Source organism: Lactuca virosa, chromosome 2, assembly GCF_052849685.1.
Source record: "Lactuca virosa cultivar CGN04683 chromosome 2, Lactuca_virosa_CGN04683_v6, whole genome shotgun sequence".
NCBI classification, from domain to species: Eukaryota; Viridiplantae; Streptophyta; class Magnoliopsida; order Asterales; family Asteraceae; genus Lactuca; species Lactuca virosa.
In genome coordinates this window covers 22,617,042-22,630,868 of record NC_136427.1, presented here as the reverse complement: position 1 = coordinate 22,630,868, position 13,827 = coordinate 22,617,042, and the positions used below count along the sequence as shown (strand labels likewise).

The 13,827-nt window shown below is 38.3% G+C and overlaps 1 protein-coding gene and 1 pseudogene across 1 annotated transcript; one reads left to right on the top strand and one right to left on the bottom strand.

The window, feature by feature from the left end:
- Positions 1 to 8,978: 8,978 nt before the first annotated feature.
- LOC145157288 (lycopene beta cyclase, chloroplastic-like) lies at positions 8,979 to 9,930 on the bottom strand (annotated as a pseudogene).
- LOC145158961 (uncharacterized) lies at positions 9,849 to 13,043 on the top strand. The gene is made up of 6 exons (XM_079077821.1): positions 9,849 to 10,265; positions 10,948 to 11,082; positions 11,192 to 11,267; positions 11,546 to 11,640; positions 12,038 to 12,205; positions 12,695 to 13,043. Exons 1-6 carry the CDS (start codon positions 9,929 to 9,931, stop codon positions 12,862 to 12,864), a joined length of 981 nt encoding a protein of 326 aa, XP_078933947.1. The 5' UTR covers positions 9,849 to 9,928; the 3' UTR covers positions 12,865 to 13,043.
- The last annotated feature ends 784 nt before the right edge of the window (positions 13,044 to 13,827 follow it).

Here is a 13,827-nt window from a genome sequence, read left to right as displayed (position 1 = left end):
TGTAATATAACAATTCAATACACATATATATCTTTAAGCACGTGATATTCATATAAGAAATACAATATGCAAAACAGTGTAAATCCACTCAAATTGAATATCATAAAGCCTCCTCTATTAAAAAAAGATGTATAATATTGATCATAATTTCATAGAGCACCACAAGAAATGAACCCACTGATCGATGATAATTCCATACAATTTAGAAAACAACCGTAGACTTCCTTTTTGAAGTTTTATACGTACCTTTGCTGGAAGTGATGGCAGAACAGTGGGACGCCGGTGGAGCAAGCTGGCAATGGCGATGAATGGGACGGCGGTGGAACAATCCGGCGACGATGGGTGGTCATGGAGGCTAGAGATGGCAGAATCGATTGTGGGAATTAAATTGCCTTGCATGGAGTCGTTGGTCTAATACTTAGGTAGGGTTTTTTTTAGACTATTTGTGGGGACGGGGTCAAGTGTAAAATAAAAAAAATAAAAAAAAGATAAATTTGTCTATTTATAGAAATTTTGTTGTGGGTGGCCAAAAATCATTATGTACGAATCAGCTCCCTTACAAATGTCATGTCACCCTCTCCCAGGCGGAAAACAAGCCCTTCAAATAATTTCAATAACGGTCTTACCCATATAATTTAGTTATATTTTGAGCCTACACGTAGGTCCAAATGCAATAAATATTGTTGTAGAAAGGATTGATAATCATATAGAAACAATATACACTTTGTTCGGGAAAATTCATATCGGTCAAATCCGGGATCATCACATCCCCTCAGCCGACCAATATGTCACCATCTTCACCAAAGTGCTCTATGTAACATTCCGTTTAAAATTAATTAAATAAATAATAAACTCTAAAGCCCCGAGATGTAATTATTATTATTATTATTCAGACAAATCAATAATATTTAGCGGAGTGTTGGTTTCAGGGAGCCAAATGATATAATTTAGACTTTCGGGGGTTAAAGTGTAATTCCAGGATTTATTTTGTGAATATTTTTAGAAGTCAGGGGGTGTTTGGTAAAATATTGGACTTACATTGAATAAGATTTGGAGGCTAAGGAGCTAAATGGTAAATATTGGGGTTATGTCGAAAAGTTTTGGCGAAGGAGGGGCCATACTTGTAAAAATGGATGGATGTTTGAAAAGAGCACGGGTTTAGACCCGGGCCACCCTTCCCTTCCCGCTTCAAGATTTAGCATCGGTAACCCTAACCCTAGAGCGTCATTTCCCCAGCCGCCACTTGTTGGATTAGTGTCTAAGCCCATAACTATATTTGGGATGTACTTGACTCGGTTGTGCATGGTCCTTTTGGGTTGCCTTCACCATAGCAACTTGACAGGGTGATTCATGGAGAGAGAGAGAGAAGATATTATGGTTTATTAATATATTATTAGAATAATATATTAATAAGAGAAATCATATTATTTAATTAATATTAGTTATAGATTAATTAAGAATTAATTTGGTGACTAAAAGAGATTAATTGAAGAAAGGGGACTTAAACTGTCAAATGTGTGATAGTTGAATTTTAGGCTGGGAAACCTAATGGATCAAAGGGGTGAACGAAATTATGATGGGAGGCCATCATATTTTCGTCCATGTCCTTATTCCAGAAGGTTCCATGGGCTGCTTAGAGTTTAAGCTGTCCATTAGGGTTTTGACTGAAACCCTAACTGCCCACAGTATAAATAAAACCCTTAGGCTACAAAAATCGGCGAACCCTATTCCTAAGAGCTATAGAGCCGAATTCAAGAAGCCTCCAACCTCTCTCCAAGATCATTCTTTTTGCTATTGGTGTTTGTAAGCCATTAGAGGAGTGACACTTGTGACTCTAAGCTCCAAAGACAAGAAGATTCAAGCCATTGAAGAAGAGGTAATCATCTAGATCTGTTTTCTTATTACAAGGTGATCTTCATTGTCAACAATGATGAAGAATTGCGGGGGGTTGCATTTGTGTACCGGGTGGTATTTTTATGGGCAACGAAAACAAAGGTCGGAGGCCTTCCGTTGTTGAAGAGCTTCAGCGGATAATGGGGTGTATGGGAGAGCAGGGTTGATTTTGGTGGGGGTGGGTAAAAGACCCGCTGAGGTGGGCTATGTGGTGACAGTGGTGTTGGGTTGAGTAGTTGTTGATGGTGTTGAGCGGAAGGGAACGGTGTAGCGGGTTCGGAGACAGGAATCACCCTGTTTATCTTCGATCAATCTGGCCAAGCCAATTGCTTGCTTGATGTTTGATGGTCGGAGTATTGCAAGCTCTTAACTGATGTCGGTACGGAGGCCAGACAAGAAACAATTAAATAGTGCTTCGGGTGGCCGGCCTGTGATGCAATTGCATAATTGCTCAAATTCGGTCTGATAAGCTGTCACTGAGGATGTTTGACGAAGCTTAAATAAAGCGGCCTGGTGGTTGTCATACGTGGAAGGGCCAAATCGAGTATCAAGCGCTCGTGTGAATGCATCCCGCGTGGTCAGGAGGTCGTTATTGAACAAATATTTATACCAGCTCAAGGCATCGCCGGTCAAGAAGAAGGCGACCATGGTAAGCCGTTCCGGTGGCTCGATTCTGTAGAATGCAAAGTATTGGTCGGCCTGAAAAAGCCAATCCAAAGGGTTGGTGCCATTGAACATAGCGAGTGTGAGTTTGGGTGGTCGAATTAGGTTATCACTGGAACCCGATTTGAACTCGAATTTGGGGGTTTTTCTGAAATGGAGGGATTTTTATCAGTTTTAATTAGGTTCACCAGGAGTGTGTTTGTCTGTTCGTATTGGGTAGAGAGTTGCTTCATAATGATATCAAGTTGAGATTCGGTAGCGGATTGGTTGGCGGTGGACGACTAGTTTGGATAAACTGTCAACCATGGTTGTGATGGCAGATTTCGAGGGTAGGTGGTACATCAGTTGAAACAGATGAAGAGGAGGAGCCGTTTTTGGGAGGCATGATTGAGTTGGGTGAGAGATGAAAGCACCAAATTGTTACAACCTGGTTGAAGGGGGTCAGCCTCCACAGAAAGAAGGAACAGAGGAAAAAGCTTGGAGCAATTTTCAATAATCCTCATTAATACCGAAATTACAATTTAAAAGAAAAGAACTTGCTAGAGGCTTCCACCTAAATAGGAACGGAAACTAACGTGCAAAGAATTATTCTAAACAAAAACAACCATAGTGTTTCCTAAAACAAAGCAACTAAATACTCTAAAGCTAACAGCTGATGGTGCAACTTATCTTCCAAGTATCCATTAGTCTCTATAACCGGCGGGTTGGACGATAGGTCTTTTGGGCCGGGTGTGGGTTGTACCCGTATCAGGTTCTATTCCCGACACCGATATAAAGTTCCCCTTTCCGAGCTGTATTCTTTCTCCTTTTCCCATGTCCATAAATCTACTTCAACCTTTAAGTATCCTATTATCTGGTAGCTCTCAGGGCTTGTTTTGCTTCAGTGGTATTACAAATGCTTCTCAATTATCAAATTGTCACAATATTCACATGTAACACCCAGAATCAGAAAGACCAAGAAAAGGAAGGAAAGGCTCTAAGTCAAGAGTCAACTCGTCGAATCCAGGGAGGAACTCGACGAGTCGAAGCGGGATCAGGGGCATAGATTAAGTGACCGACTCGGCGAGTCTGGTCTGGGCGAGAAAAACCCTAATCCCGGGGGTTGTGCCCTATTTAAAGAACATTACATCCCTTCCCCAGCCTCTTTACTCCCCTTTTGAGATCCAAAAACCCTAAATCGTGAGTGAGAGCCCTTGGAAGCAATTTAGAGCCTAGATAAGTGATTTTGGTGGAAATGGGCTTGAAGATCAAGAGGCTTGCTGCAAAGGAGTGGTGTAGATCCGGGATCCATTTCAGTTGGAGCATATATTGGAGGTAATAAGTTGTTGCTTTGGCTTTATTGCAAATAGATCTATCTTATGTTTGAGATTTGGGGAATTTTGGGCATGATTGAGATCTATGTCGAGTTAGAGGCCTAGATCCGAGGTTGCTACCTCAGATCTAGACTTGTGATGGTCCAGAAGGTCATAAAGTTTATGTCAATAAGTTATTGGTGAAGCCCCTTTGCCTTAAACCCTAACCCTAGAGTGTTTTGGGCCTTTAGCTCCTTGGTTTCACGTAAAGTTTGCAACTTTACGTGGGGGATAGACTGTAGAAGAGTGGATCTATGGATTGGAGCCCATGTATGGCTCGAAAAGCCACTGTATGGATTGAGAAATGGAGAGACTCGGCGAGTCACATGGGTGTACTCGACGAGTTGTATGAATATGTGCATGGGCTCGGCGAGTTGGAAGAACAACTCAGCGAGTCTGTTGAAGATTGCCTAGGACTCGGCGAGTCTGTTCTTGGACTCGACGAGTCAGGTCGCAGAACCCCCAACCTCTTCTGGTTAAGACGCAGATCAGTGAGTTGAGCGGTGACTTAGTGAGTTGGACAGGATGGGACTCAGAGATCGTTGAACTCGACGAGTCCTGGGGTGACTCAGCGAGTTGGGTCGTATTTTGAGAGCTTCTGAGTTTAAGGACTCGGCGAGTCTTCGGGGTGACTCGGCGAGTCGAGTCAACTAGAAGGTTGACTTTGACCAGGACTTTGACTTTAACCAGAGTTGTCTTAGTTTGACTTCTAGAGTTCAGTTTGGAACTAAGTGTTTTATTGATATTAGTAGTGATGGGTTTTAGGTACAACAAATAAACTAGAAACAATTCCTAAGTTCACATGCAACCTACTTTGGATCTATGTTTTAACTATTGAACATACAACTTTGAATTGCAAAACAAGAACCCTAGAGGAGAGAGGCTAATTTCGAAATTAACAAACTAGGGTTTAGGAGTTACATACCTTTCAATTGTTATAGCAAACAATTGATAATCCTCTTGATCTTGATCTTGATCTTCTTGGAAGCTTAGCACCACAAATGTAATGCCTCTAATGGAATCACACCCAAGAACTAGCAAGAAGGAAACTTGGAGGAGAGAGGATGGAGAGAGTATGCAATTTCGGCCTTAGGGTTTCTTCCAAAGAAATCAGTGACCAAAAACATGAACCAGGAGGCTCCTTATATAGCTGAGGGATCTAGGGTTCAAGGGAAACCCTAGTTATCCTTTGCTTAGGGCCTAAGCAAACCCAAGGGCCTTATCCAAGCCCCTATGGACGAAATTATTAGGGTTTCCCCTAAAGATTTCGTCCACCCTCTTCCAAGGGGGTTCTAGAGCCTTCCACTCAACTATTAGATAATTGCAAACTAGTCCCTGCACCTTATAATTAATTCTTTTAACCCCAAAATCAATTCTGATTAATTTCTGGCTAACAATTAATTAAACATGATGATTTCTAATTAATATATTAATCCATTAACATATTAATAAATCATTTATATATATTAATTTATTAATCTTATAAATTAATATCTCTCCTTTCATAATTTCCTTGTCCAGTTGCTAGGTTGAGGGCAACCCAAAAGGACTGTGCTGCTATCAATTCAAGTACATACCAATTATAGTTATGGGCTTAGACACCTAATCCAACAAGTAGCTCGGGGAGCTAGCGGAGCAGCGGTTCAGAGAGTGGTCGGACAGCAGCCAGAGGGTTATTAGCAAAGTTCAGCAGTGCGAGGTGAGTCTCCTCACTGTTTGTATGGGTCTACGACCACAATGCCGACCCATTTAGTTTATGTATGGTAGGAAGACCCGGGGGTTAGCCCTAGGCATTATGCATGAAAGACTAGGAGGAGGCTCCTGGCACACAGTATGTTATTATGTATGGTAGGAAGACCCGGGGGTTAGCCCTAGGCATTATGCATGAAAGATCAGGAGGAGGCTCCTGGCACACAGTATGTTATTATGTATGGTAGGAAGACCCGGGGGTTAGCCCTAGGCATTATGCATGAAAGACCAGGAGGAGGCTCCTGACACACAGTATGTTATTATGTATGGTAGGAAGACCCGGAGGTTAGCCCTAGGCAACATGTATGAAAGACCAGGAGGTGGCTCCTGGCACACTGTATACTATTATGAATGAGAGACCAGGAGGTGGCTCCTGGCACACTGTATGTTGAGTAGCCTAGTAGAGTAGTAGGTATAGTTTTCTTTGTGATGCTTGCATGGAAGACCAGGGGGTGGCCCTTGGCACTTGTCTATAAGACCCAGGAAGTGGCCCCCAGGCTTGACAAGAAAGACCACGAAAGACCACATGCGGCCCGTGGCAATACAGCAAGACTATGTTTGACACATAGCACTTTACTTGATTATGGATATGTTTGTTATGTATGACTCATGGTTACGTATGGTATGTATGGATCAGTTGGTTTGTATGGTATGTGGTATCTGGGGAACTCACTAAGCTTCGTGCTTACGGTTTTCAGTTTTGGTTTCAGGTATTCAGTTTTCAGAAGAGGAGCTCGGAAGGGTTGCAGTGCACACACCATGACAAGTTAGCCTGGGATGTTTACTCTGATAACTAAACAAGTGTTTTGGAAATGAAACTATGATTTGTCATATAAACCCCTTTTAGTATGTTTGAATGACTTAATGCTATGAATCAGTAATGTTTTTAAAAGAAATTTTTGGACTCGAAATTTGGGATGTTACATCACAGGGTAAATATAGTTGTTATTTAGAATCCTTCGATTAGAAAATCAGTTCCTGTTGTTGTGCCTTATCCGAACAAGTTATCAACATCCCATGAAGCAGTTATTGGTTTTGGTGTTTGTCCTTTCACTAGTGACCCTAAGATTATAGACATTACACAGTGTGTCATGTCTCCTCAGGAATTCAGCAGAAACTATGTCATGTGTGTACATTGAGCTCAGGTGGTTATTGGTACGTTTATCTATTGGATGAATTTAGATTTAGATAGTGGCCATAATTCGATTACGTCATTTGATATGACTAATGATGGTTTTAAAGTAGTAGACCTCCCAGATAGCTTAGCACACAAACAACAAGATCATGTTTTTGAAGAGTTGTTGATTTTTAAGTTTAGGGAGTCTCTTGCTGTTATTGAATACCACTTATATAGAGGTTATGTTGTATGGATGATGAAGCATGAAGGTGTTCAAATACACTTTACAAAAGCGCTCACCCTTAAAGAGGTACACTGTAAGTCAAAACTTATGGGATTTAGCAAAAGTGGCACACCTATAATGGAAAAAGATTATATTTACGATTGGCACGTTGTCCATTTGCGCCAACACTTGGGTCATTTGGTGTTTTCTCGGATACGTAATATGTTTATGAATTCCTACATGGAAACACTACTTTTGTTTGGTGGTTATGATTATTCTAGTAGTTCATTATGCAAAAATTCTGCACAAATTACTTGTTGTTGTAGCCAATTAAATACGAGTATTTTTCATTGCTTCAAGGGTTTTCCATTTTAAGGTATTTCTACTTAAAATTAATATTTTCTTGTATATATATTCTGTGTTATAGAGTCTACGCAAATGATCATGTGGAAAGATTTAATTTTGGGCCTACTTCTTAAAATAATTTCCAAACGAGGAGATGGAATTTGATGCTAAGTTTTATCGTAAAATCTTGTGTAATTTGAACTAAATAGGTTTTTATAGAGTAGCTTATTCTAATACTTATTCTTTTATGACGTAGAATGGTGCCCTAATGAGATTGAAATTGTTGACCATGTTCTGGTTCGATGTATTCACGCAAAGAAGGTTTGGGGTTCGATCTTTAACTGGTTTGGCCTCCTGGCGCATCAATTTAATGGTGTTGTGGAGTTTTTAAACTTTGTTGCAGTTTGGGGGATGTTATCTTTATTTGGTTTAAACATTAGGGTAGCAAGGTGAGTTTAGATGGAGTGATTGTAATTCTCTTCATTTCTTTGCTTGTAATTCGTACTCTGTTTTGTTTCTTACTTATGCAACCAAGTTTAGTCGTTTTTTCGATTTATGCAATTATGTTATTTCTATACAAAACATACAACAATGTTTTAAATTAGGTCCAAATTATGAAACTTCTTAACCTTGCTACTGTTAAATTTTTAATTAATGTTATCTTTCGGTTGTGAATCCATGTAATCGCTTATGTGGACAATCCACATATACTTATTTGACCATGTCACTCCTCCTCCAAACAATCGAAATCTATCATTTAAAATCTTAAGTCGTGATCTTGTTTTGAGGTTGATACGTCGTCATTGTCTTTATGGGGATATGATACCAATCTATTCTGCTAGTTCACTTCTCTTCATTGTGCCATCGTTTCTCCTTGCTCTGTCTTTCTCTTTATTCACTATTCAGTCGTCATATATCAGGGGATCGGTTGGAGGACATTGCTCATTCGGAATTTACCGTGTACTTATTTGACCTTCTGATGATCCTGCATTATATCGCTATATCTTTTAGTGATTAGGGCAAGATTAAGAGTTAAAAACCTGTGTGAATTTTTTTCATGTACCACTCTACCAATTTTGTGTTCTATGTTCTTCAATTTCTATATCAACAATCTTCAATTGCTAAAAACCAAAGTATAAATAAATTATTAGAAAATTGAGAATTTTAAACAAAGTATTAGTTATCAGAAATTGGTTTGTTTGATTGCAAAATTCAAATTTCTCTTATCCAATACATTACATTATTAGTAGAGAAAATTACAAAAAATGGTCCATGTGGTATGACATAATAGGCACGTAAAATCCAACTTCAATAAAATGGACAAACTCGGTCCTTGTGGTATTTGGATATTACAAATGCTCCCTCCGTCAGACGGCGTCAGCGGGTAGCCGTTAAATGTCCATCACGTACATAAGATGTGAGGGTATTTTCGTCTTTTCACCACCTCCCCTTTCCTCTCTCTAGTGGTAAGTTGTTCTTTCTTCCTTTCAATTCATCGACTTAAGATAACTTATTGCATGATTCACTACAAATCGAGTCAGGGAGGTTGTGTTAAGGCCATTAATAGTGCTCTTATAGAACTAGTTCCCGAAATCAAGAAAGAAATCCTCAATTTCAAGCTTCTCAATATGATCCTTCAAAGGGTCTCGTAGTGGATCTTGTGGTGGTCAGCGGTGGCTCGTCGGGCATTGGCGGTGCCCAACAAGGTTCTAGCTACTGTGTATCCGATGGAAGAATGCACCATACCGGCGGTGCCGCATATTCCAAGAACTCTTTGAGGGAGGACTGGAAGCGGCCCACCCATTGGAATAACATATCGTTCATCTTCTTCAATGCTTTTCACTTTTATGCCCAAATGCTTTAACCTACACACCATACATTCTTGAATATCTTCAAATTTGAGTGAAGTTTCTTCAAGAAAGATTCCATTGGATGAAAACAACATTTCTTAAGGAAAGTTGGGATGTTTGAATTTCGTTCTTTAATTCCAGAATTATTATTCAGATGTGAATCTCTCCAATCCATGAAGAGCATTTTGTCAACATCAAAAGGGTGGTCTTCGACTTCTGCTAGAATCCATATGCCACTTGGTATCCCGGATTGTAAGGCTTGTCATATTGAACCAAAGATCTTGAAAACCAGTTGCATCGAGGACTAATGTCGCTTGAATGGTGACACCATCGTTGCATATATACATTTATTTAAAATCTTTGATTTGAGTTGTTTTTGGTTAACTCTTCCGCAAGGTCTACAGAGATTCTTGGGGGAATTTTTGTTGATGTAAACACTAATATAAAGTCAATTGAACATAAAAGGACAAAAATATCCTCACATGCTATGCACGTGATGGACATTTAACGGCGATTACTGGCTAACGATGTCTGATGGAGGGACCAGGTTTGTAATATCCAAATACTACAAGGACCGAGTTTATCCATTTTAATGAAGTTGGACTTTCCGTGCCCGTTATGTCCTACCACATAGACCATTTTCACCCAAGGGTTTAAAATGGCGAAGGTGCATTGTTGTCCATCTCCTCATCGCTACTAAAACCCTGACTTTCTAGAACGGTCGTTTACATCTTCCATGGCAATAACGATGAGAAAACTCAGCCGACTCGCTACCACGGCCCGCGCGGCGGCGTCTTTTTCCGCCCCCGCTACCTCCGCTACCTCTCGCCGCACAATTGATTTTCAAACGGCTTTGTATGGTAGCAGGAGTAGCACTTATTCCAACGCACACCACTCTCACTGCTTCTCAACGCTCGATAAGGCCATCGGCGGGAACATTTCCTATTCCTCGATCGCCTCAGCTGCTCGAGAGCTCCACGAGAAAGATCTACCGCATTCTAACACGAATTACGCCCCTAAAGACGTCGTTCTTTATCAATACCAAGCTTGCCCTTTCTGCAACAAGGTTAAAGGTGATGATGATCCCTGTTTTGTACCTAATGACATATTATGCTCCTGTTTTATGTATTTGTTACAAGTTAATGACATATTTGAGTGTTTAAAGTGTTTGTTTGCTTCTGTTGACGATGACAAAATTTGTGCTATGCATTCAACTTTTTTCCTAAACCAAAAGACGAACATTCATGATCGATTTGTTGCAATCAAGTGTAGCGTGCTGCAGTAAATATTATAATTCATATCAATTTATAGGTGTTTTTATACTATATGACACAAATCAAAGCTCATCTCTTCGTTGAGGGGATAAAGGACTATTTCATGATATTTCTTTCTGTAGGCTGTAGCTTACAGCTTCTGTTTGATATGCAATAAAGAGTATCCCCTCTCTTTCCTTCCCTCCTTAACTCGAGAACACACTTATTTTCCTTTCATTCCTTAAAAAAAATGCAAGAACACACATTTCCTTCCCCTTCCCTCCTTTTTCCTTCCTTGTGTAATCTCAAGAACAGGGAAAAAGGTTTTATTGGGAGTGATAGAGTATAAGACTCTCATTCCTTGTGTTCTTGTTTTATAATCATGATGTTAATATATTTTTCAATGATGTAATTTAGTCTCAAAGACATAAATTGTTATGTCTGTGATGTGTTCCATCACATTTCTTGGTTTACTTAGCTGTATATTCTCTGATTTTTACAGCATTCCTTGAATATTATGATATTCCATACAAAATTGTGGAAGTCAATCCCATCAACAAAAAGGAAATCAAATGGTCCGACTACAAGAAGGTGCCAATATTGATGGTAGATGGTGAACAAATGGTTGACTCTACAGGTTTAAAATCTTGTCTCTATTAGCTACATTGCTAAAGTTTTTCTGCTTTTTTATAATTCTTTTTTCTTCTTAAATATTTCTTGAAGACAATATTGATTGATGTTGACAGATATTATTGATAAAATGTTTCAAAGAATGCATCCTGACTCTGTCTCTGAGGATGAGGAAACTCAGAAGTGGCGTGGGTATCACCTCTTTTTACATTTTTACTTTATACTCTTTAATTTTGTTGGAATCAAGGAAGGAGAGGAATTGTCTATTTTGTTTTGTCTAATGAAATTGAATGAACATTTGCAATGTAACCCATTTTCATATATTGTAATGAGAACTTGTAATGTAAGTATTACATTGTATTACACGTGATAATGGAATGTAACGACTCATTCCATTCCATTGCTTATTCCATTCCATTCCTCTCATCAATTCATTTAATCCTTAAAATGACTAAAACTTTTTATTGTAGGTGGGTGGACAATCACTTGGTGCATGTATTATCACCAAATATATACAGAAGTCCCTCTGAAGCTCTTGAATCATTTGATTACATCACTAGCCATGGTAATATTTTGGATCTTTATAAAATATATTGACAAGCTTTTAGATTCTTTTATTTTATTTAGATTTAGATTAAATTACAGAACTGGTCCCTGTGGTATAGTAGAGATTTCAACTTTGATCTAGCCTTACATTTCGTTACATGGGCAATCCTCATGGTTTCATTTTGTTGCATGTTTGGTCCTTATCACTAACTTTGTTAAAAACACAGTGTTAAATGCTTGTAAAAAGACAATTTTACCCTTCTTTTGTCTTTTTAGAAAAAAATTGTTGAATGAATCTCGTAATTCTTATATGATGGTTTTAGAACCTCAATATATAGAATAGAAACAGACACAATATATAGAACCTCAAATTGATATAATAACAAATAATATTATAAATTATTTTAATATTTCAGGTAATTTCAGCTTTACTGAAAGGCTAGTAGCAAAGTATGCTGGAGCTGCAGCTATGTATTTTGTATCAAAAAAACTCAAGAAAAGACATAATATATCTGATGAACGTAAAGCTTTGTATGAAGCTTCAGAAACATGGGTGGATGCTTTGAATGGAAGACAATATCTTGGTATGTACAAATTCCTCTAATTTTTACATTTTGTTTTTTTATAGAGTAAATTACACGAATGGTCCCTATGGTTTGGGATAATTTGCACATTTGGTCCCTAACTTATTTTTTTAACTTGGAAAGTCCCTACTGTTTGTTTTTGTTACGCGATTGGTCCCTGTATTACCTAAAAAGAATATTATTTAAATAGGGAAAAATGGTGAGGTAGGTAAGGTAAGGTAAGGTGAGGGGGGGGGGTGTGTTTATTTAAATAAATTAAAAAATCAAGGGCAAAATAGTTTGTTTAAGTAAGACAGGGACCAAGTGCGTAACAAAAACAAACAGTAGGGACCTTCCGAGTTAAAAAAATAAATTAGGGACCAAACGTGAAAACTACCCTAAACCATAGGGACCATTCGTGTAATTTACCCAATTTTATATTATCTCGCTGAAAAAAAATATGAAAGTATGTTGATTTATAAATTTACATATATTTTTGATACTATGCAGGAGGTTTAGAACCAAATTTGGGTGATCTTGCTGTATTTGGTGTTTTGAGACCAATTCGCTACCTAAAATCGGGGAAAGATATGGTGGAGAATACACGTATTGGGGAATGGTTTACTAGAATGGAGAATGAAATGAAGCCTCATCGTGACACAAGTTTTCAAGAAGCATAAATCGCTTTATATCTTTTAACTTGTTTTTTAGTATTTTATAAATGAGAAAAATAAAGGTAACAGTTTTGAGGATGATGGGATATTAATAATGGTTATATTTGTATTGCTAAATGAGTGTATTGGGACAAGTTTCATGTTAATGGTTCTATGGATTTACATACTGCTTGCCTTGTTAAGAATATGTTTATTAATAACTTTGACTAAAACTTTTTCTATAGAAAACTCTTCCGGGTTATGTGGATGATTGTTATTCTCATCTTGTTTGTTACTAATTGTTTTTTTCCGTAGTTTAGTACCTTCAAATTTGGAGTAACTTGTAAAATGGTATCGTGGTTCCTTTTACAGGTAAACAAGAGGACTTGCAACATCATACGTGTTTGGCAAAGCACATTCTCCTCTTCGAAGTGTGTGCATCTATTTATCTTTATTTTTCTCATGAAAAAACCTTTTAATATAATCGGTGATAACATCTATTTTAGACATTTCCGGCGTAATCTTATTACTTTATGCTATGTTTTTATATTAGGTGTTTATAAAGTTTTAAATTATTATTTTACAAATATAATATGTTGCTAGAGCAAAAAGAAAACAAAAACGTTGAAAAACGGAGCTGGATCAGAAAAATTGAAAAACGAGCTAATATTACATGAGAAACGTTGCACTTCACTAAAGCGCACCTCGCCCTCTTGAAAAGGGAAATTTATCTGCGACTTGTTTACGTGTTTGTGTACGATGTGGATTCTCAATTTTCACGCCACGACAAAGTCATTATCGTGTCGCGGTGCCGTTGAATTCTATAAATTGATGCGAAAATTCTTCACAATTATATATCTTACAACCCACTTCACCTTATGTGAGATGATACCTCCAAATCGCCGTTTTGAGGGTTTAGAAGACGATTGGAGGGCCATTAAACTGATATGGAGCGAATATCTGACAGATTTGAGAGCTGATTCATGACGA

What these genes read in the sequence shown, in the direction of transcription:
- LOC145158961 (XM_079077821.1), top strand. Translation starts at nt 9,929, where the DNA reads ATGGCAATAACGATGAGAAAACTCAGCCGACTCGCTACCACGGCCCGC. An exon ending in ACAAATGGTTGACTCTACAG is followed by an intron (nt 11,083 to 11,191) that starts GTTTAAAATCTT and finishes TGATGTTGACAG; the next exon opens with ATATTATTGATAAAATGTTT. An exon ending in TGATTACATCACTAGCCATG is followed by an intron (nt 11,641 to 12,037) that starts GTAATATTTTGG and finishes TTAATATTTCAG; the next exon opens with GTAATTTCAGCTTTACTGAA.